Raw genomic sequence first — 25,160 nt, 5'->3', positions numbered from 1 at the left:
TATATATATATATATATATATATATATATATATATATATATATATATATATACAAAATGTACTAAGGCTTGGGGAGTGAACGGAAACAAAGTAACACCTAACCAGACCCTAACTGTCATTTTCAACACCCAGCCTATACCATGTAACTTAGGCCTGGGTACACACCAGAATGATCTGCTGGCTGACATGCCTACATATTACACCATGCATACACACTGTACTGCACGATGCAGTGATATGATGGCACCATGTACCTTGCCTGTGTACACAACATCTTCTGATTGGCAGCGAAGCACGGCCAATCCAAAGATATCATTATGAAACCACGTGAGCATGCAATTGAGGGTGCACACTGAATGATCTATGTGATTTGTTATCCCAATTAGCCTGGAAATGACAAACTATGCCAATATCATTACCATGTGTACAAAGACTGATTGTCTGGTACTTAGCACTCTCCACTTTGTCACTCGTCAAAGCTTAGTACATCTTCCCCTACGTAAGAGATTATTCATGTAAGCATATGGCATGAGTTCTGTGCTGTTGGAGCATACTGCTACTTATACTATCTGACAACTAGTATTACAAGTATCTGCTTGTGTATTCTCCCTTACACCAAGATGCTGCCTGTGTCTATTATACCATAAGATCAGCATCCTATCACCTAATATACTCAGTGCCAGACTGGGGCAACTAGGCCCCACTGGCGAATTCAGTGTTAGGGGCCCATTCTTATCAGGTGTGTAACTAGACATTTGTAGGCCCCATAGAAAAAGTTAGTAAGGGCCCCCTATTGACCAACTAATGGTAATAAATGTATAAACTGTAGCACATATGACTTAGACTGTAAAGGAGGGCCCCTTTCAGCTCTGGGCCCCATAGCAGCTGCAACCCTTGCACCTATGGTAGTTACATCCTTAATTCTTATGGGTGTGGACAGCCACCAGATGACTTAGCTCCTTTCTAAATATATTATATATATATATATATTTATATATATATATATATATATATATATATATATTTATTATTTATTTATTAACAGTTTCTTATATAGTGCATACATATTACTCAGCGCTTTACAGAGAATATTTGAACATTCACATCAGTCCCTGCCCCAGTGGAGCTTACAATCTATATACCCTACCACTTGTACACGCACACACAGACATTCTAGGGTTAATTTGTTGGGAGCCAATTAACCTACCAGCATATTTTTGGATTGTCGGAGGAAACCGGAGTACCCAGAGGAGGGATGCAGTTTAAATTCCGGCGGTCGGGATCCCGGCGTTCAGAATCCCGACCGCCGAAATCCCGACACTTTCTCCCTCCGTGGGTGTCCACGACACCCTCGGAGGGAGAATAAATTAGTGTGCCGAGCGTAGCGAGGCACCAGGCCCGCTGCGTGGCGAGTGCAGCGAGCCCACAAGGGGGGGGGGGGGGCGATCCACGTCCCCCCCTTGTCAGGATTTCGGTGGTCGGGATTCCGGCGTCGGGATTTTGAACGCCGGGATCCCGACCGCCGGGATTTCATACTGAATCCCCCAGAGGAAACCCACGCAAGTATGGGGAGAATATACAAACTACGCACAGTTAGGTTAGTGCCATGGTGGGAATCAAACCCATGACCTCAGGGCTGTGAGGTAGTAATGCTAACCATTACCCCATCCGTATTGCCCAATTTTCTACATTTGTAGCAAAAATAAAAATACTATAATATAGAAAATAAAACGAACTTCTGAACAGGAACGTAACATATATATATATAATCAAATAATACTATTGTATGCATGATAGTGTATCAGGTTGATAACAGCAATGCACTGTACTGTAGAAAGTACACCATAGTCCTGTGCAGTGTAATGTAACATATGTATAATCAAATGTTTAATATAGAAAAGCAGAGTAACTTACTGCACGCAGATGCAAAAGGTGAATATAATCATTTAAATTAAATTCAACCATGGATGCCTGCAGCTGAATTTCCAGGTGGGTCTTTATGACACAGTTATATGAATTCGGTACTTATGTAGTAACTGGGCTGCCGATTTTGAAATCGGGTCCATCGCATCGCATCGCACCCGACCATATCGCATGCGATGCGATGCGATGCGATGCGATGGACCCGATTTTTCCATAGGATTCAATGTTAAAATGGACTCTGTCCATTTTAACATAGAATTCAATGGGAAAAGGGGTCCTTTTCATACCCCTACTATCCAAGTGGGCATGGAGTTGGATATAAACCTGTGGCGAGCGTAGCGAGCCACCGAGCCCGAAGCGTGGCGAGCGTAGCGAGCCCCGCGAGGGGACACATAATACCGTCCCCTCGCGGGGCTCGCTTCGCTCGCCACGCTTCGGGCTCGGTGGCTCGCTACGCTCGCCACAGGTTTATATCCAACTCCATGCCCACTTGGATAGTAGGGGTATGAAAAGGACCCCTTTTTCCCATTGAATTCCATGTTAAAATGGACTCAGTCCATTTTAACATTGAATCCTATGGAAAAATCGGGTCATCGCATCGCATCGCATCGCATGGTCGTATGCGATGCGATGCGATATCGCATCGCATCGCATCTGATTGTATGCCTTAACTTAAGGCATACAATCAAAAAATCGGCAGCCCAGATACTACATAAGTACCATGAATTCTACTAATAATAGTAGTTTAAAAAAAAAATATTTCTGATTTTTCCAGTTTATACTAAGCTGCTAATGTTTTACAAGAAAGAAGGATCACAATTTTGGTTTGGATACATCTATATCCTGTTTTTGTAGTCTATAGTTGTTACTATTGGGTTCTTTGAACTACATCCACCTTACGCAACTCGGTAAGAGCATCCTACATTTGCCAGATTGGTACTAGACCATGCAAAGAAGAATTGTACGGTTCCTACCAGCCACCACTTCCTTCATAACAGTCTGGTACAGACGTGGTCAGAACTACTGTACTATACATGTAATTTCTTTCTGTCGTACGTATTATTGAACGTCAGTGTCCTTGTGTTTCACAATGTTTTGCTTTTTATAGACAAAGGTGCCTTTAAAGTTGTTTTGTTTGAAAATTGTTCACAGAATCACAACTTTAAAACTTTCAAGTCAGTTCTCTCTTCTAAGTTACACTTGGCCTAAATGTGTTTCTAAAATAATATATCTGCGATCCAGCTAAGGGAATGTGGTCGCAAAGCCGATGCCCAAATCTTCCACTGGTTTGGTTTTGGCTAAACTTAAAAAGTTCTTGGATCGGAGCACTGTGGCTCGTGAAAATTATAATTGGAGTAATATTTCTGAGGGTCTGCATATGTTACATAAACTGTGCAAGATGCTAATCAGCCTCCAGAGTGAGAAAAAGATACACGTTTAGGACAATTTTTTACTTTTGTAGCAAAAAAAAAAAAAACTATAATATAGAAAATAAAATGAACTTCTGAACAGGAACATAACCATTGTATGTACTGTATGTTGTTATTTTGTAAACTGTGGAATGTTTAAGGGAACTCAATGTCAAGTAACTTGTAACAAAAAATATTCTTGTCTTTGAGTAAAGGTGCCCATACACGGTACAATATTCCTGTGCTTTTTGAACTAGATCACTTTGCATGCGACCAAATTGCATGCAATCAAATTGCATGCAAATGGTTTGCATGTGATGCAATCCAAACCTAGTTCAAAAAGCACGGGGTGCAGATACTTTATGTGCTTTGTGATGGGATGCCTGCGGGAGCACGTATTGCATCGAACGGTACCCTCGTACCATGTATGGGCACCTTTAGTTATAGTACACTTTTGCCGGTATCCAGTTACATGCAATCCTTTTCAGCCGATAAAAGGGGATGCAGTTGATTTGCCGGCGGTCGGGATCCCGGCGGTCGGAATCCCGACACTGGAATCCCGACCGCCGAAATCCCGAAACTTTCTCCCTCCGTGGGTGTCCACGACATCCATAGAGGGAGAATAAAATAGCATGCCGAGCGTAGCGAGGCACCGGGCCCGCTGCGTGGCGAGCGCAGCGAGCCCGCAAGGGGGGGCGATCCATGTCCCCCCCTTGTCGGGATTTCGGCGGTCGGGATTCCAGTGTCGGGATTCCGACCGCCGGGAAATCGTATCGGATCCGATAAAAGCAGCATGGTTTTTAACCGATGGTCATTATCGCGCTAACCTATTGCAGTACATTTTTTGGCATTGCATTTATGGGCCAAAAAAGGATCCAAGATCGTGCAATGGGATCCAGGATAATTTTCTGATCCTATTTATTATCGCGGCTTAGGTGACTGCTTATGGTTGATTATACTTCTGAAGCCTGAGCCACTCGACGCAAAATCCCTGGTGGTGCTGCATATAGGGGCTAATTAGATTGCCCTGGGTGAATTCGTTAGCTGGGATAAATTACCACGGCTAGTTGGATACCAGCCTGTATGTTTTTATAACTTTTGCATCTATTTACTATTAAGATGCCTGTGCTAGGCATGTGTTTCTTTAGTTCTATTTTATTTTTATTATTTAAAAAATGCCGGAAGTTCTGGAAGCTTTTCTTACATGGTTTGAAGATGGAACAGTAAACGAGTAAAGCATACTTGCCTAATTTTATTGTTGCCTCTCCGAGAGAAGTCTGGAGAGGCAAAACATTGGGGGTGTGGGGACAAGGTTGACATCACTAGTCCCTGCCCCCAAAAACCCTGTGATTCGCAGCCCTGTGGAGAGGGATTAAATGACGCAAAATGCAGATACTCGTGTAATTTTAGCCCTGCTCCCTCTCTGCAGACCCGCATTCCGGTAATTGAATCAATAGAGAAGGGGATTGGACAGCAAGTGGGAGAATTGCCTACCTTCTTGGGGGTTGGCAGGTGGATCAGATTTTCGGGAGCCTCCCTGCCATTCCGGGAGGATACGCAAGCCTGCAGTAAAACTACACAATAATTAGATGTGACAGAGAAAGTGGGTGCTACAAAAGGTTGTTAAGCTACTATCGAGAATTGGTGGGTGGGTTGGAAAGGGGGGTTGGTTTTGCTTCTTTGGATAGGATAGTAAAATACTGTAAAATACTGGATATGTGATGCTGGTCATTAAAAGGGTAGATATCTTCTGTGCTATTTAGTTCCATGTTTTGTTATATAGCACTGGGTTGAACATGCAATTCTCAGGGCCCTTTCTGCATACTGCATCACATAAAGGGCCTGATTAAGAGGTTCACACAAATCATGCACCGCTGCTACTGTATATCTCAACAGTATGTTATGAAAATTGAACCAATTCTACATTGCCTGTGTCCTGCATATACTGTATGTAACACAGCCTGTTTCTCCTTTCCAGGCTTGGATGCCGGTGGCTTGTACAGAGTCAGCGGGAATCTGTCTACAATACAGAAGTTGCGATTTGTTGTAAACCAGGGTGAGTTACTCCTCATGTAACAGACATGATTTGACTTTTTCACATCAAAACCTTGTTGTTCCCAAAATAGAGACCCCCGTCTTTCCCACTTTTATTTTCACATTGCAATTTTCATCAATGTTTGGATTCTTGTTTTCAGCCTTTGATGATAATATGCTCAGCTTATCTGGAAGTAAAAACAAGAAAGTTTAGTGGTGAGTGTTTGAACTTTTCTAAGCAATAATGGCCACAGGGGAAGACATTTCCTGGAAATTGATGATTGTCTTATAGAGCTAAAAGCCCATGTCTCAGGCTACTCCGTCATTAACTGCAGGAAATGCCCTTCCCATAGGTTAGTGAAGCTATTGTGAGAATCCCCTGCCAATTAGGCCCTCTACCACTACATAATTACCTAATACAGCACGTTATGCCATTACTGTATCTTTGTTACTGTTTTTTACTGTAGTATTAAGGAAAAGGAGAGTTTTCTTCAGATTTACATTTTGGTACTTTTTCTAAGCACTTTTATTAAATGTAAAAGTACAAAAATGCAAACAGATGGTAATAAGTATGAAACAGATTTTATTGGAAATATGTTTAAATTTTTCCTTTTAATTGTTCCTATCGCTATATATCACCCAACTAGTAAGGGACCTGGCACAGTGTATGCCAGGTCATCTGCATCTGCCCTCTGCTTTCTGTTCCCCTCACCCCCGCACACACTATGTCCTGGCCACCCTCACATGCATAAAAACCAATGCATTGCAGACTTATGGCCTGATTCAGGAAGGCTTGCTAAACAGCATACATTCGCTGTCTAGCAAGCCCATAAACACAGCCCACCCCCCATCCAAATGCACCCCCCCCCCCCCAGCCGCGGAACCCCGGTACCGGGTCAAGGGGATGTACATGAACACATCCCCTCGCATGCGGCCGAAGGGGAGAGAAATCATTTGATGGTCTAAACTGACTTTTATTTCTGTCGGAGAAGCCAAAGAGGGGGCTGGCTCTTATGTCATGTGACATCAGCCACCCACCCTGAGCTAGGAACACCATGCCTGCGTTCCCAGGAGAACGCCTAGCGTTTTTATAAAAGGCTCAAAATGCTGGGTGTCAGGGCTGGATTATAATGGAGGCACAGGGGCCCCCTGTGGTTGGCATGTATTTTTTTTAAAAATAATAATTTTTTTTTTTTTTTTTTTAGCTGAAGGTTTTGTGCATGGGAGTGGGGTAGTGCTGCAGCTTCACCTATCTGCCAATGTGACAATGATTAATGGTGCTGAGCATCGGGAGCCAAGGCACACTGATTGCACAAGTGTACTGTGCATTACTGGGAGTTGACTAAGTCCCATGACACTTTAAACCAGAGGGCAGAGGCTGAGAGGTTTGTGCTGAGCTCTAATTGGTGGATCTCATTACATGCCCATGGAGAACAGCAGCAGCAGCTTAGTCATGGGAGGGTTTGACAAGTGCAAGGGGGCCCCCCTGGCTAAAGTACCCCGGGCCCCCGGAAGGCTTAATCTGGCACTGCTGGGTGTTCCTCTGAAGCCGCCGCCTGCAAGCCCCCGGCCCTCCTTCCCCACAGAGAATGGCCCAATGAGTTACACTGCCAGGGTTTGCACATGCACAGAAATGCACATGCGCAAAACCTGATCATCGGGGCTGGGGCCGCATTCGGATCTATAAGAGCGATCCTGAATTGGCCCATTAGAGTATAATGGTATGTCGGCATACCAGAGTATAATGGTATGTCATCATTTATAATAATTCTGGGATTTATTTTTCACCTAAGCCTCCCTGTACTTCTTAGCCTAATCTACCCCCTGCAGGATAACCCTAACCTCCTCATAGTACCTAACCCTAACCCTTTCAACTTTTAGCCTATTTTTTTCCCCACTATTTCATTTTTTAGTAAATTCATCCGATCATATTTCCCAATATTGGAAATGTGATCTGGTTACTACAAAAACAAATTATTAGGGTATCGATAATTAGGTCGACAAGCATTGGGTCATCAAGCTATGGATTGACACCATTAGGTCAACATGCAGAAAGGTCAACATGGGTCTAGGTTGACAGGTCATTAGGTCCACATGGGCAAGGTCAACAATCAACAGGTCAACATGGGTTTTTTTGTGGTCAGTGTGAGAGTTTTTACTGGGCTTATTTATAGTAAATGCATCTGTTGTGGAGTCAACCCATTTCCTTTTCAGGAGCTTTTTAATAAACGTTTGCTGGCTCGCTAGCTGCCAGAAATGCATAGCTGGCGCGCCGGCGAGCTGAATGAGAGTGGCTCCATCCATATATACTGTATATATATATATGTATATATATATATATATATATATTAAAACAGCCAGCTTTTAACAAAAGTGCCAATATTTTATAAGAAACTTATTTGAATAAATTGAAAAGCATTTAATCTGTATTACTGCTCTGGATGTTATTGTTCTTCAAGAAGAACACAGATTAGAGATGTGCAGTTCTATTCTCCAGAAAGCTAAATCCACCTAAATTTTGTGGATGTGAACGGAACTGAAACCTGTTTCTGATCTACCAAGGGAATTTAATCCAAACATTGGGGTTTATTCTAGTTCATTCTTTCTGACAAAATCCTTTTTAGATGGACAAAACCATGTGCACTGCAGGGGGGCAGATGTAACATGTGCAGAGAGAATTAGATTTGGGTGAGTTATTTTGTTTCTGTGCAGGGAAAATACTGACTGCATGATTTTACACTGCAATATAGATTTTACTTTGAAGAAAAACCCCACCCAAATCTAATTCTCTCTGCACAAGTTACATCTGCCCCACCCGCAGTGCACATGGTTTTGGCCATCTAAGAAGGATTTTGTCAGAAAGAATACACTAGAATAACCCCCATTGTCCCGATTCTGATCTTCCCATTGTTGGGAATTTGGGTTTTACCCGGTTTTTTTTCTTCTAAATTTTTAGCATTTTTAGCATTGCTTAAAAATATAGGGTAATGCACACATCTCTAACAGGGACCCCTGTGTTTTGGAAACCTATAAAGTTTACTAGGGAACAATGATTAGGAACCACCTAAAACACGGACTGACAGAATGTCTTCTATCCAACATGGAGAGGTGGCAGCTGATGTTAAATATAAGAAGCCAGCACATCTTATATGCAAATCTGTGGACTACTGCTTCTCCTGGGAGTGGCACTGTGCTGTTATGTCATATCAAAGCACAACTGTCCTCTTCTGCGGAGCTGAGGAAACTGTCCCTCTCTTCTCTACCAAGGTAATTAGCAGCAGTTATGTGGACTGCTTCTGAATTAGTTGTATCAACCGGCAATTCCAAGTGCAGAGTGAGCGTTCTAGGGCTTGAACTGGCTGCAGTCATTAATGTTACAGAAAGTTAAAGATATTTTTATTTGTGTGCTATTGTATTATGCTGTAATCTTCCTCCTTAAAAACAACAGCTGTGGAAATATAAAGTATAAGCATAATATTCTCTTTTTTCAGTTTCATAGGATATATTTGGCAGAAGAAACCACTGATATTAAACTATCTGGCTTACATGTGATAAGATTATCTTTTAGCAGTGATTTATTTTTTCTATTAAAAGTAGGAAACCACATGACCATAATAGAAACTTTTATCCCGATCTTGTATTGATGGAGCGAGCCAAACACTGTTGTGTATTACTACGTTCCATAAGAATCATTCACACGAGCAGAATCATTCAAGTGACTGATCATTGTATTATTTTGCGCCGTTTCAGATAATTTGTCGAAAAACTATATTTTCTGTAAATAAAACTTGTTAAAAAGAAACGTTTTGTTTCTTTCTGTTTTACCCAGCAAGCAAATCATTTCTCACAGGCTTGAAAAAATATATATATAGTAAACCCCTGTTGTAGTACAACTAGATAATGACATATTAGTGGGCTGTGGGTCTCATAGCGCAAGACCACTTTCCAACTTTCATCTCTTTGCCAATATCCTTTCTGCTTGAAACATAATCAAGGTTGGCACTGTGAGGGAAAATAAATGGTACAGTTATGTTGTGACATTGTGGGTGCATGGTAAGTTGCCTTATTGTGGATGGCAGGTTCATACCCATATCCAATAGTGAGCCTACTCAGATACTGGCCACACCACTAGCCCCTTTCGTTGTCACCAGGCCTGGTAGAATGACAATGGCTGTCTTGTGTTATTCTACGTGGCTGGCCTTTTTCTTACAGGGTAAGGTCTCTTGACCTCAATTCATTATTTGCCTTCCACAATGAATCCATCCTCTCAGATGGCATCCACTGCCCTTTAAGTCTACTATCCTCAAAAGGCTCATCAGGGGTAACCTAGCTATGAGGACCCCATATGGTGGTTAAGGATGCCCTGTTTAGGCCACTATGGCTGCTGACAGTGACATTGCCAATGTACCGCTTACACTCCATGAGATTCTAGACCTGACTTGGTGAAAATAGTACCTTATGGTCATGGATTAATATTCTGGTTGGTTTGAGATAGATTATCTTATCAGAACTAACAAATACCTGTTAGACATATGTTATAGAGATTATTTATTTATTTACAGTTTCTTATATAGCGCAGCAGATTCTGTTGCGCTTTACAATTGTAGATAGTGATAAAACAAACAGGGTAACAACAGACAGACTTGGAGGTAGGAGAGCCCTGCTGCAAGCTTTCAATCTATAGGGATATAGGAGGAAAACACAAGGACAGGCACTGGTAATAGCAAGTTACAAGTCCAGAAGAAAAGCTATATAATACATAAGTGCCTCATAGGGTTATGCATGTGTAACTTAAATATGATAGGCTTGCCTGAAGAAGGGAGTTTTCAGGGAACACTTGAAAGTTTGGAGGCTAGTGGAGAGTCTTATTGTGCATGGAAGGGCATTCCATAGGATGGGAGCAGCCCGATAAAAGTCCTGTAATAGTGAATGGGAGCTAGTGATCCATGCAGAAGAGAGACGCAGATCTTGTGCAGAGTGGAGTGGTCAAGATGGAATATATTTTGTGATAAGTAAAGAGATATATGCTGGTGTAGTATGGTTAATACAGTTGTGCTCATAAGTTTACATACCCTAGCAGAATTTGTGATTTTCTGGCCATTTGTCAGAGAATATGAATGATAACTCACCAAATTTTCTTTCACTCATGGATAGTGGTTGGGTGAAGCCATTTATTGTCAAACAACTGTGTTTACTCTTTTTAAATCATAATGACAACAGAAACTACCCAAATGACCCTGATCAAAAGTTTACATACCCCAGTTCTTAATTGCGCCCTTTAACATCAGTGACATTGAAGTCTTTTGTGGTAGTTGTGGATGAGCCTCTTTATTTTATCAGATGGTAAAGCTGCCCATTCTTCTTGGCAAAAAGCCTCCAGTTCCTGTAAATTATTGGGCTGTCTTGCATGAACTGCACATTTGAGATCTCCCCAGAGTGGCTCAATGATATTGAGGTCAGGTGACCGAGATGGCTACTCCAGAACCTTCACTTTATTCTGCTGTAGCCAATGACAGGTCGACTTGGCCTTGTGTTTTTGATCATTGTCATGTTGGAACATCCAAGTACGTCCTATGCGCAGCTTTTGGGCTGATGAGTGCAAATTTTCCTCCAGTATTTTCTGATAACATGCTGCATTCATCTTGCCAGCAATTTTGACCAAGTTCCCAGAGCCTTTGTAGCTCATACATCAGCAATCCACCTCCATGTTCCACAGTAGCTATGGTGTTTCATCATAGGCCATGTTGACTCCTCTCCAAATGTAACGTTTGTAATTGTGGCCAAAAAGTTACATTTTGGTCTCATTACTCCAAATGACTTCCAGAAGTTTTGGGGCTTGTCTCTGTGCTGTTTGGAGTATTGTATGTGGAATGCTTTGTGGCATTTGCATAGTAATGGCTTTCTTCTGGCGACTCATCCATGCAGCCCATTTTTCTTCAAATGCCTAATTATTGTGCATCTTGAAACAACCACAACCACTTTTTTGTATTTCAGCTGAAGTTATTTGTGGATTTCTCTTTGCATCCTGAACAATTTTCCTGGCAGTTGTGGCAGAAATTTTTGTTGGTCTACCTCAGGGGTTCTCAACCTCGGTCCTCAGGACCCCCCAACAGTGCACTTTTCCCGGTCCCCCGGCAGGTGCACATGTGCACTCATTATTCACTGACACATTTTAAAAGATCACACATGGAGCTAATTATTTCACCTGTGATTCTGTGTGGAGACCTGTAAATGTACACTGTTGCGGGATCCTGAGGACCGAGGTTAATAACCACTGGTCTACCTTACCGTTATTTGGTTTTCACATATGCCACATTTTCCACTTCTTAATTATAGTTTGAACACTGCTGATTGGCATTCTCAATTGCTTGGATATCTTTTTATATCCTTTTCCTGTTTATACAGTTCAATTACCTTCTCCCGCAGATCCTTTGACAATTATTTTGCTTTCCCCATGACTCAGAATCCAGAAACATCAGTGCAGCACTAGATGAAAGATGCAAGGGTCTTTCAGGAGACCAGAAAATTACTGACTTTTTATACACCACACTGTTTACAAGCAAACAGACCACAGGTGAGGATGGTTACCTTTAGTAGCCATTCAAACCCGTTTGTGTCAACTTGTGTGCATGTTATCACGCCAAAATATCCAGGGTATGTAAACTTTTGATCAGGGTCATTTGGGTAGTTTCTGTTGTCATTATGATTTAAAAAGAGTAAACACAGTTGTTTAACAATAAATGGCTTCACTTATTCACTAACCATGAGTGAAAGAAAACTTTGTGAGTTATAATTCATATTCTCTGACAAATGGCCAGAAAATCGCAAATTCTTCTAGGGTATGTAAACTTATGATTGAAAATGTAGCTTTATATGTGAGTAGAAGTATTTTATATTGAATACAGTAAAATACAGACAACCAATGCATGGACTGGCAGATGAGCGTCTTGCTAGGAAGATCAGCCTAGCAGGAACATTGAAAATGGTTTACAGTGGTGAGAGTCTGTTCTTGGGAAGACCAGTTTAGGGACTATTGCAATAATCGATGCGGGATATCATATAATGAGTGCATGGATAAAATATTTAGTAGTGTCTTAAGTGAGATAAGTTCATATTTTGGATATGTTTTTTAGATGCATGTAACATGATTTTGAGACAGATTGAATGTGGGGAACAAAGGACAGTTCAGAGTCGAATATGACCCCTAGACAACGGGCTTGTGGGGTAGGGTACATTGTTGAGTTGTTAACAGTTATGGAGATATCAGGATGGTAACTGTTCTTGGCTGGTGGGTATATAAGTAATTCTGTTTTGGAATATTGAGTTTGAGCTGGCGAGAAGACATCCAGGATGAGATGGCAGAGAGGCATTTAGAGACTCGGCCCAAAACCACTGGTGACAGCTCTGGGGTTGATAGATTGATTTGAGTATTGCCCACATACAAGTGATAGTGAAATCTGAAAGAGTTGATTAGTTTGCCAAGAGATGAGGTATAGATTGAGAAAAACAGAGGACTTAAGACTGAGCCTTGCAGAACTCCGACTGACAGAGTTGGGAAGAGGAGGTAGAGTCAGAGAAGCAAACACTAGGAGGAGGCAAGTTCTTGTGCACTTATGGTAGCCATTGGAGGAGGAGGGGGAGATTACAGAAGAGACTTAAATGTGTTAAAAAGTCACTTAGGGTTGGTGGCATGAGAAGAGATGAGAGATTGGAAGTACATTTGTTTGGCAGGATCCAAAGCATTGCAGTAGGAAGGATAGAAAGTCTTAAAAGATTCTGATGTGTTTTTTTCACTCCTCATCATTTTGAGAAATACTCAGAAAGATGGCCTTCCATCTTGCTCAATGCATTCTCTTCAAGTGCACTTGCACTATAATTCCCTGCAACATGTTAAAACTTAAACTGCATCTTTAGAACAAAATGTAACATGCAGAACCTCAGGTTGCATCTCAAAGCCACTAATGTTAAAATATCCCACTGCTTAAGACCATTGTACCATAGATAGACCATCTGCATCCAGACCCCTATCAGAACGTTGCATCAATCTTCCAAAAGGTCCAACAGCTACAGTACGTGGTGGAAAGTGATAATGGCTTCTATGAGTGCAACAGGCCCTGCCTCCTAGCGGCGTGTAAGCTAATACCTTCGCCTCACCTGACAATGGCTGAGAATGTCAGAAAACCTATTCTAAAGGTAAATGAGTCCCCTGAAGAAGCATCTATGCCCATTAGTGAGCCCATTCAGACAACAGTCATACCACTAGGCCATTTCTTTGTCACCAGGCATAATCCAAAATTCCAGGATAATGTTACCTAATTTCCCATTTTCCAGTTTGTTTGTTACTTGCTGTATGCTGTTTCTGTCTTACACCCAGAAAAAAGTTTATTGTTTCCAAAGGTCTCGGACTTGCTGTGAGGTAAATGGCTAAGTAGTCCCTAGCAAGTACCAGAGCCAGATTTGCACACAATCAGTATATCAGCGGTTCTCAAACTGTGCGTCCTGACCTCAAAGTGGGTCCTGACCATCTCAGCATGGGGTTGCGACTCTATGTTGCTGACCATCAGGCTGATGATTTTTCTAATCTCAATCAGTGATTGAAGGAGTCTGAAAAATCTGTTGAATTGTCTGTTATTTTAGACTCACATAGTTTTGTGCCTCCACAATGCTGCCAGCTGTTTGCTGACCACACAGGTAATGGGATGACCTTCTGCAGTAACTTGCTGGGGTACCGTAATCAATTTTATTGTTTGGTGGGGTCCTATAATTAATTTTATTGTCTGATAGGGTCCCAGAACAAAATAGTTTGAGGACCTCTGCAGTATATGAACCCAGGGGTACATGCCGGCATTATACACATGTGCAGCAGTATATACTGCTGGAGATTCCTTGAGTTTTGATAAGAGATGTGCAGGAAAGTTAGCCAGCTGAGGCACTGCCTCACCTGCCATATACGTCTTACTCCAGAGATTGACTATAAAAATTATTACAGAAATAAAAATAAGAAATATTTTATATATTCTTTGCATTTTTGACATACTTAAACTCAAAACTCTGGTGTATAGATTAGTATGACAGTAAAGGCTCTACCTCACCCCACCGCACGCTAACCGTGTTGCTTCAGTGAGGATGGTGATGGAGTTTGTTCAGCATGACTGCAGCTAGGAATGACACACTTCTGCTGCTCTGCAGAGTTTTGTGGTGACTTGGACACAGACCACTTTACAGACACCACTATCCAAAATATTGGAAACCCAAGTTTACTGAATAATCTTTGTGGGCTTTTGTAAGGAGTGAACATTGAAAAAAGTCTTAAATTACAGGTACATGGAAAATCAGGGTTCTGGGAATCTGCCTCCTGTACACGCAGATATGCTGTTTGTGGGCAGGCTGTTGAGGATTTTCCTTCAAGTGTGTCCTGTTGCCCAATCATCATCCTCAGATGAGGAGCTGAGGCCAGTTACTACGGCTACCTGTGGTCCTGCCTTTGCATAGTGTCCTGCTGGTATTTGCCATGTGCACTACCATCGGCTGTGTGCTATGAGCATCTGCTGGGACTACACCATGCATTTTCTGCCTTTTTAATATCTATTTCAATTGTCAACATACCATTTATAGTTTCTATCAGATTTTTACTTTTACTTTTTACTTTTATACCATATTTTTATTGGTTGACATGATTTTACTCAATTCTTCAGTTACTTTCTACATTCCTACATTTCATTGCTGAGCAGTTACAGATACTAGAAATGTGTTTCAGGTTTACATATAAATAGGAACAAGGATATAACAATAGGCAGCAAAATTAATCAAAAGCAATGATGAAAGTTTGCTGATGCTTAATAAATAGGTTCCTTCAAATTACTTACATCTTTTTACCCAGTGGAATTACATAAAGGGGTATTTAGTAGCACACTGCAAAAGAAACATGAATTCAGCAAATCATAGCACACAATCAAGGAGTAGCTTTCATTAAAATGGCTTGTGCTAGACTGATTTAAGCTAATTTTGGATTGACAAGAATGGGTTACTACATATTTGTGTTATTAAATAAACCTTAGCAATGACAATCAAGAGGACGTATCTGTAAAATATTTACCAAATTATATTTATAATGAAATAATTGTACGCAGAAAAATCATTGTTTTTAGTGGAGCCACATGCGGCAAAATGTTAACAATCTCAGGATATATATTAACTAAACTACCCATTGAAATAATTTAATAATAAAGAGAATGCCGGCTTGATTAATTGTTGCAGAGTTAAATTTACAATAAACCTGTCTTGATCGGTTCCTCAGCGACGCAGTATTACTGTCTGTGCAGTTGTTTAACAAGAATTTAATTGGAAAGATAAGTGAATGCACATTTAAAAGTATTGTTAATTTGCTTTATAATCACCCCATCCTTCAAAGTATTGACAGCACCAGGCTGAAATCCTTTCTACTTTTACACATATTATTTTCCATATGTGCATCATAAATTATAGAGTTTTAATTGGAAGATTTATAGATTCTATCAGAGGAAAAATATTTTTAACGGCTCTGTGTTGTTGTAGCAAATGATGATGCACTTCTTATATCTGAACTATAATATGTCTTGTGGAAAAATCTCTTTATAAAGACATTTTTAATTTACTGTCACTCACGTCATATATTGACACTCAAGTAGGGATCAATGCAAAATTCGACATTGATCCTTTGTATTTTCTTTAGTCATTTTGGGGTTAAATGCAGGGTTGAATGCAAGTAGGCCATAAATACTCCTGTATTGCCTAGAGGGCGGGATTAAGGCTAGTAGGGGCCTTGGGTCAACAAGGTTGTAGAAGACCCCGCCAATAAAATTGACCCCTGCCCATACATGTATCCGTCACTGACACTATGGGCCTAATTCGGACCTGATTGCAGGAAAGGTTTGTTCTCAAAATGGGAAAAACCATGTGCACTGTCGGTGGAGCAAATGTATTATGAGAGAATTCGATTTGGGGTGTGTTCCAACTGAAATAGAAAGTGCAGTGTAAAAATACAGCAGCCAATATTTACCCTGCACAGAAATAAAATAACTCAACCAGATCTATCTCTATCTGCACATGTTGCATCAACCTCACCTGCAGTGACACATGGTTTTGCCCATTTTGAGAACAAATTTGTCAACGCTGAATAAGATGGAGTATGCAGCAGCAATAGGGTAAAAACTATAGACAGACGGAGAGGGAGACTGACACAAACACATGGGGGGAGTGGTGGGGCAGTAAGTAAAGGCGTGATGTGTGATGCTGTATATAACCCCCTGATGGTGACCCTATATGGCAGTTCTACAGGGTGTAGCCACTAGGAGGAGGGGGGGGGGCAGTCCCAGATGTCCCCCCTTTAATTGTGGCCCTGGGGTGTCATTAGCTGTCACACCAAAGTAAGGGTTTTCAAAATGATTATTTTTTTGATTTTTTAAGTCCGATTAAAATTGATTTTAGGAGAAATTTGTGTCACGCTTGAAAAATAGGAGGAATTTTGACATTTGAAGTCAGTTCTGATTGAAAATCTAATGCCATAAAACGCCCCTCAATGCCCCTATGTAGCTTAATTGCTTCCAACATTTATTTATATCAGCTGTTGGTGTGGGGATAAAATCACTTTCTCATTTGATCATTGAGACACACGGCGGGATGTATCAATATTCGAATTCCGGGTGCGAAGAGTGGTTTATCTTTTCGCCGGTGTTTCGCATTTATTTCGCGGAATGCTGCGCGTGATGTATCATTTTTTTCAACTTTTTTTTGGGCGGCGTTAAGTCCGTCCTATCGCGGAAAGCTTTCGTGGTTTTTTTCATGAACGAGTTTAACAAATAAATACTCTCGGAGTATAATACCAGTGTGGGGCAGCCAGTCGGTACTGGTGCAGGCCAGGAGGGGATAGAGCACGTGTGTCAGGACCATCGGGAGTATAATACCAGTGTGGGGCAGCCAGTCGGTAGAGGTGCAGGCCAGGAGGGGATAGATCACGTGTGTCAGGACCATCGGGAGTATAATACCAGTGTGGGGCAGCCAGTCGGTACAGGAGCAGGCCAGGAGGGGATAGATCACGTGTGTCAGGAACATTGGGTCAAAAATACCAGTGTGGGGCATAAACCTTTATACAACCTCCCTCTTACCCTGACAGGACACAAGCAGTTCGCCAGCAATACAAGGCGAAATATATGTAAGAGAAGCTGAGCGCTGCGAGTGTTAGTACATCACACAGCGCTTCAGCTACCATACACTGCAGTGGGAGGATCTTTCACGCCGGAAACTCCGCGATACTTTAACCCGGCGGAGTTTTTTCAACAACAGGACACGAAAACTTTATTCATACATCACACGAACAGGGGGCGAATGCGAAAACGGGATGTCAACGCTGCGAAAAGCGTTGATACATCCCGCCAACAATGTGCTATATAAGAAACTGTAAATAAATAATAACCAGGGCATAAAGTGGTCATGCAGCGGTGGGGGAACTAATTTCTCTATGCCACCTCATTACACCCCCTCCCCTCCCCCCATTAGGCAGAGACAGGGCCAGTGGTAGGGTTTTTGGCATCCCCCTGCAAACTAGAATGCTTTTCTGTGAGAATTACTGTGCAGGGTCATTGTGGAGGTTAAAATGCATCATATGAACATGTACCCAGGCATCATACTTACCTCTTTTATCCACCCAAACCGCACCCTCAACTAAACTAACACAACAATACTCAGATTATAAAGAAGCCCCATCTACTCTGCAGAAAGCCAAACCCTATGTGGGATTCATAAATAAGAGCAGTTCCACAATAATCAGAACTCTAAGCAGGTATGTGTTCAGATACCGAATGGACAGTGTTGTCTAGGAGTTAGGTGTGATTTAAAGTGATTGCAATTAAATTACCACCATTTTAAATACAATTTCTTTCCACTTTCTGCTTACTCCACTTGAATAGAATTCCTAGGTGAATTTTAATGGTTTATTGAATATCAATTAGCATAACTACGGTTCTTTATGCTTGGAAGTGGATGCACTTTGCAAATAACATTTCCGAAGCGTATAACTATAATAACTATGTAATATACTTTTAAGCAAATGATACAACAAACAGCCATTGATGTATTTTGCATAAAGTGTATTAAAGAGTTTAGTTGTGTTTTGATACAAGAAACCAGAGTGTGTTAAAAAGCGATCAATGCTGGTGAACATTATGGCCAACCACATAGTGTTTGCAGAACGTTATGGCTGGAGAGAAAAAGCCACATCTAACATTAATCCTGTTCTGTGGCGAGTTCAGAATGGGCATTCTCACAGCGTAGTGGATTTTTTTTTTTATATATAGCACAGTTTATTTATTCTATTCCACAAATATTAAAGTGGACAAGTTGTCTGTATTTTGTGGAGAACATCTTCTGAGCTGAATCAATATTCTTGAAATTCACACTATGGGGGGGTATTCAATCTCCCACCGCTATTCCTGATGGGGAAATAGCGGCGGGGCCCTATTCAATGCTGTCTTTCCCGACAGCATTGAACAGGGATCTCGGCAAAATGGACCCGACTTTAGAAGCAGTCGTGCCCGTTCTTCTGATATCAGCTATGGATTGTCGAGCTCCCGGCCGCAGCTCGACGATCCTCGGGCGTATCTTGCGGCCATGACCCCTTTTTCGGTGTTCGGCAGGCGGAACATTGAATCCCACCTGCTGATTACCAGTCAAGCCGGCCAAAAACAGGACAGACTCACGGCTGTCGAGCCAGCCGAACAGTCGTGACCCAGGATTGAAAGTCCCCCTACATCTAATTGTGTTTACACATCTACACATCTACACATCATTGACATCACTAAGAATGCAGTATATCTATTCACTAGGAACCAGGGACATACAGTAAATTAGAAAGTAGCCAATCCAATTATTAGGAATCAGTGACATCACAAAGAATTTAGACTAACTATTCCTTTGAAATCAGCAAAAATTAAGCTTATCCATTCACTAATAACAAGCTTACATCATTTGGAATGTAATTTCCATTGAATAAGCTGAATTTTCTTAATGGTCACCTCTGCTCCACTTTTTTTGTTTTTTTGTTTGGAGAATAGCAACAGCTGCAGGCTGAATATGTGTTGAAGGTTGGAAGGAGAGATGTTGGCACTGTGTTTGGGCTGTCATTGTGTGTGCTTTCACTATGTTGTAAATGTAATTGTGCATTCTGTATCATAGAATATCGGTCCTCCATTTTAAAGTGTATCCAAAATCGGTACTCTTTACCTAGAAGGGCGCCCATCGTGGCCATCGCGGGCATTGAATGCACTAAAAAATCAGGTGCGATGCGACCGACGCGATGCCCGCGATTTCCCATAGGGAACAATGTTAAATGTCTCAATTGACCCGATTTTCCTGTTCAATGCCTCAATTGACCCGATTTCTCCATAGGAAACAATGTTAAATGGGCCACAGAGGCCAAATAGGCACCCTGAAGTGTGAAATGGCCACCCCAATTGTTAACGCCACCCCACGATCAACGTGAACTCGAAGCGTGGCGAGCGCAGCGCGCCCGCGAGGGGCGGCGGTACGCGTCCTACGACCTTTTCATACCCCCACTATCCACGTCGGCGTGGAGTTGAGAATAGAAAGTGTGGCGAGCCCGAAGCGTGGCGAGCGCAGCGCGCCCCGCGAGGGGACGCGGATACCTTCACAGGTATCCGTGTCCCCTCGCGGGCTTCACAGCTGTCCGCGTCCCCTCACGGGGCTCGCTGCGCTCGCCACGCTTCAGGCTCGGTGGCTCGCTGCGCTCGCCACACTTTCTATTCTCAACTCCACGCCGACGTGGATAGTGGGGGAATGAAAAGGTCGTAGGACGCGTACCGCCGCCCCTCGTGGGCTCGCTGCGCTCGCCACGCTTCGGGTTCACGTTGATCGTGGGGTGGCGTTAACAATTGTGGGGGCCATTTCACATTTCAGGGTGCCTATTTGGCCTCTGTGGGCCATTTAACATTGTTTCCTATGGAAAAATCGGGTCAATTGAGGCATTGAACAGGAAAATCGGGTCAATTGAGACATTTAACATTGTTCCCTATGGGAAATCGCAGGCATCGCGTCGGTCGCATCGCACCCGATTTTTTAGTGCATTCAATGCCCGCGATTTTTTACTAACGATGCCCACGATCAAAATCGTGGGCGCCGTTCTAAGTAAAGAGTACCCCAAAATCTACCCTGTGTGTTTGATGCCTGAAAAATGTAGGTGCACCAGATCACTTCTTGCTCTAAGGATTGTGAACCCACATGGAACCACTGCTGGTGAAACTAATACTTACCCATACATTCTATTGATCTGAACTAAAGCTGTGGAAGAATGGATTTATATCATATATCATATGTGAAATGGATGAGAAGATAGAAAAAATTTGGGCTGAATAATATTTAATTCTCTTTAGCTCACCTGCTTACCCATTTTGTGCCTACACAGCCACACCCTCCTACATTACATTATCGTCTAGCTAGTGGTCAGGAAAGGGCCACTAGCGTCTAATCTGCATATGCTTAACATTTAGGCCAAAACCACAGAACATCACATGCCATATCTAAAGCTGTGGAAGACTATCCATCCATACAGGTTCCATGAAGACAGAAAAATAACCATTAGTCGAAGCTATTAAGAACAGTGTCATCTCTCCATCTACCACAGTTTCCTTGGTTCCTTCTCCCTAGGTGATATTCATTATGCTAGGCATACACAGACAGAGAAAATACCTTTCAGACCAACAGACATTTTTATCAGCCTCACACTCTTGCAATTTATGGCTGTACATTGTTATATGTGAAGGAACAGGGGAAATGTCTATTGGTCTGCTGGGACAATGCATATACTTCCCATTGCAGAATTCTTTTGTTCATCAAAATATCCCATTGGATGGATATGCTGACATATTTGACCAATCCATATTTTTGTATTGGTCACATGCATTCATGATACAATTATCTCATTATCCTACTGATATCAATGCAGATCGGCAGATAATTGTATAGTGCAAGCCCAGCATTTTGTGGATCATACTTCAGGGTACCGATTCCCTGATCCATTCAGCCAATCAGCAGTCGTCAATCATAGGTGATCAGTAGGGGATTATCTGATGTTAAAAATCACTGATTTGCCAATCCAATTAAGTTTTTGTTTTAGATAGGCAAATTGAGGCAATGTTGGATATTGCAGACTCCCTATCCCCAATGTTGTGTGGATAGAAACTTGCCCCAAAACAAGATATTACTCTGCTACTCTACATAGATATGGCTGGATTTGTTAATAGGTGGCCGGATTGCATTTCCTTTACATTTCTTTTTCTAATATTTGCTTGACAAAATAGACAATCACTGAAAATCACTAACACGTGTGTGTGTGTGGGGGGGGGGGGGATGTAAGTAAAAATGAACTGTGCATTTGTGGTTGGCTACAGACAGTAAGGCAGAGTAATCAGCACTGTTGCTATAATTATATCAGGCCAGTATGTTACATTTCATAAGGGAGACATTTGTATGGATCAGTATTTTCATTTTGTATCTTTTACTATATTCACCTGGGCTCAGTTAATTAGATGATTAATTCATTAACTGAACAATTAAGTCCTGGCAAATGAAGTTAAAGAATAAATACTAAATATCTAATCACATAAATGTCTCCCTCATGAAATATATTCTCATATCTGGATACATTCATTAAAAGTATGTACAAATAAAGATGGAGTACATTTTAGTGTACATCCGCACACATTTGTTTCATTGGGAAATGTATTACAGCGGTACTGTAGCTTCAATCTCTGATAACTTGGTGTGAGTGTGCATGTGTAATAATTACAATTAACAAACTCGCTTCCTCTAGCTATGCAGTAAAACGAAACGGGCTTTTCTGCTATATTACGTAGTAATGAGTACTGTAGATTAAACATGAAAAATTCAGACAAGATAGATGAGGAATGTAATTTTGTTAAATATGATACACATTTTCTCCATGCATCTATTTTTAAGTGAAAATAAGAAATATTTTTTGTTTTTTTTCTCAAATTCATTAAATAAATAAATAATAAAGAATTTAGTATTGGGATTTATCAGAGTCTAACAAAACAATACCATGCATCTTTACAAATTGTAGAAAGAGATCAAAGTACAAAATATATAAAAAATGTAATAAGTGGAACAGTTAAATCTCATTTTCTTCAACAGTGAAAAAAAATTAGAGATGTGCGGACTCGGATTCCGGAGATCTGAGCCCCCACGGACATCATCAATCCGAGCCCGGTTCTGAGCAGCGCTCAGAGATTCCCACCTGACTCATGTCCTTCCGCGTAAACAAAACATCATCGCCAAGCATTTCGCGAGGCTTTAAATAGAGGCTCACGCGCCCGCCATCTTCACTCCAGTTTAGTAGTGGGTTGGGAGAGAGTGTGTTGGTGCTGCTGCTGGGGCTGAAACTTGAGCTTTAACTTGACCTTGAACGCAATATTTTATTCGCTGGGGTTGTCTCCCTCAGTGCTGCTTTGTACGCTGTTCTCCTCTCTGCTTAGGGTGGGATCACCCTAGCAAGGAGGACAGTCTAACTGTGTACTTGTAGTACTACTGTCTCCTCTGTGCTGGGGTCTACCTCTGGTGCTGTGCTGTAATTATTTTATTCACTTGGGCTGTCTCCCTCACTGCTGCTGTGTACTCTGTTCTCCTCTCTGCTTAGGGTGGGATCTCCCTAGCAAGGAGGACAGGCTAACTGTGTACTTGTAGTACTACTGTCTCCTCTGTGCTGGGGCCTACCTCTGGTGCTGTGCTGTAATTATTATTATATATTATATTAATAATTAATTATATATATAGTCCACTGGTGCTGCCTGCACTGAATCTGCCAGTATTATTTACTCAGTCCACTGTTGCCACTGGCAGTGCTACTGCCTTAGTGTACCTACCTAGTACATACTAGGCTGCTATATATAATTTAATTAAAAAATAATACTTGTGCTGCGTGGGACTGTAAAAAATAATTCCATGCTGCTGGTGCAATGACGTGCGCCACTGAGTGCCAAGCAGTACCTAATAATAAAATTAATTATTATTAATTCTGCTGGTGCATAATAGTCTACTACTGCTGCTGTGTAACTACCTTTTTATGCTTTTTTTGGTACTCTTTACCATTGAATGCACTAAAAAATCGGGTGCGACGCGACCGACGCGATGCCCGCGATTTCCCATAGGGACCAATGTTAAATTTCTCAATTGACCCGATTTTTCTGTTCAATGCCTCAATTGACCCGATTTTTCCATAGGAAACAATGTTAAATGGCCCACAGAGGCCAAATAGGCACCCTAAAGTGTGAAATGGCCCCCACAATTGTTAAAGCCACCCCACGATCAACGTCAACCCGAAGCGTGGCGAGCGCAGCGAGCTCGCGAGGGGCGGCGGTATGCGTCTTACGACCTTTTCATACCCCCACTATCCACGTCGGCGTGGAGTTGAGAATAGAATAGTGTGGCGAGCGCAGCGAGGGGACGCGGATACCTGTGAAGCCCACGAAGGGACGCTTTTACCTGTGAAGGTATCCGCGTCCCCTCGCGGGGCACGCTTCGCTCGACACGCTTCGGGCTCGGTGGCTCGCTACTCTCGCCACACTATTCTATTCTCAACTCCACGCCGACGTGGATAGTGGGGGTATGAAAAGGTCGTAGGACGCGTACCGCCGCCCCTCGCGGGCGCGCTGTGCTCGCCACGCTTCGGGTTCACGTTGATCGTGGGGTGGCGTTAACAATTGTGGGGGCCATTTCACACTTTACGGTGCCTATTTGGCCTCTGTGGGCCATTTAACATTGTTTCCTATGGAAAAATCGGGTCAATTGAGGCATTGAACAGTAAAATCGGGTCAATTGAGAAATTTAACATTGATCCCTATGGGAAATCGCGGGCATCACGTCGGTCGCGTCGCACCCGATTTTTAGTGCATTCAATGGCAGCGATGCCCGCGATTTTTTTTACCTGCGATGCCCACGATCAAAATCGTGGGCGCCGTACTAGGTAAAGAGTACCCTTTTTTTTTTATTTGTGGCCGGTGCACATCCCTACAAAAAATATTGTTTTTATTTTGGAACTTTGTAGTCTAAAGCTTTGTTTTGTACAGTTTAACTTACTATTGATAGCTAAAGGTAAGCCTAGTGTGTGAGTCGTATAAGAATGTATGCTGTAAATCCTCTAAATTCTTTATGAATCGTTTAACAATATTTTCAAATCATTTTATAAGAGCAGGGTTTTTTAATATAATTTGTAATGTTGTCCCAAGAAGGTGTAATGGTGGCAGTGGTAATGGGGGAATTAGAACTTTCTTTCTAATACTTGATCTTGTAGTAGGAAAGTTATTAAGATATAAGGGGATATCCTATTATTGATCACAGGTAATACTGTATGCTCAAAAATGCCATCAGTGCCTTGACTTATTGGGGATATTGTTTTGCCTGTCTCAGGCAGGCAAAGTAAAATCCAAGGAGATGGGCGACCTACTACTCCACAGGCATAGTGCCTGTTTTTACCTATGATCATAGTGCCTGATCCCCAATGGTCTGGGGAAGGTAGTGACATGAAGGACTCACAGTAGGCATACCTGTACAACTGGGAGAGGCTACAAGGGGAGTTTCATTACTTCTTTTACTTTCCACTCCAGTATGCCTCTCTAGATTTCTGCCACTAGCCTGCCCTATTTAACATTCCCATCTCTTTCTCTTTGCATCCAGCCGGCAGCTACCAGTCCTGCCATGGCAATCTTCTTTCCCTGCCACTACCTTTCT

General features: G+C 42.0%; 1 protein-coding gene across 1 annotated transcript in view; it reads left to right on the top strand.

Annotated features, from left to right (window-relative positions):
* The window catches only part of ARHGAP15 (Rho GTPase activating protein 15), a 579,674-nt gene that overhangs the window by 399,729 nt on the left and 154,785 nt on the right, over positions 1-25,160 (top strand). Inside the window, exon 12 of the mRNA XM_083153856.1 lies at positions 5,311-5,388. Within this exon, the coding sequence (XP_083009982.1) occupies positions 5,311-5,388 (78 nt within the window). The remainder of the gene's footprint in view (positions 1-5,310; positions 5,389-25,160) is intronic.

This window comes from Crinia signifera, chromosome 7 (assembly GCF_055691185.1).
Source record: "Crinia signifera chromosome 7, ASM5569118v1, whole genome shotgun sequence".
In the NCBI taxonomy this organism is placed as follows: domain Eukaryota; kingdom Metazoa; phylum Chordata; class Amphibia; order Anura; family Myobatrachidae; genus Crinia; species Crinia signifera.
This window is presented reverse-complemented; position numbering and strand designations above follow the sequence as displayed.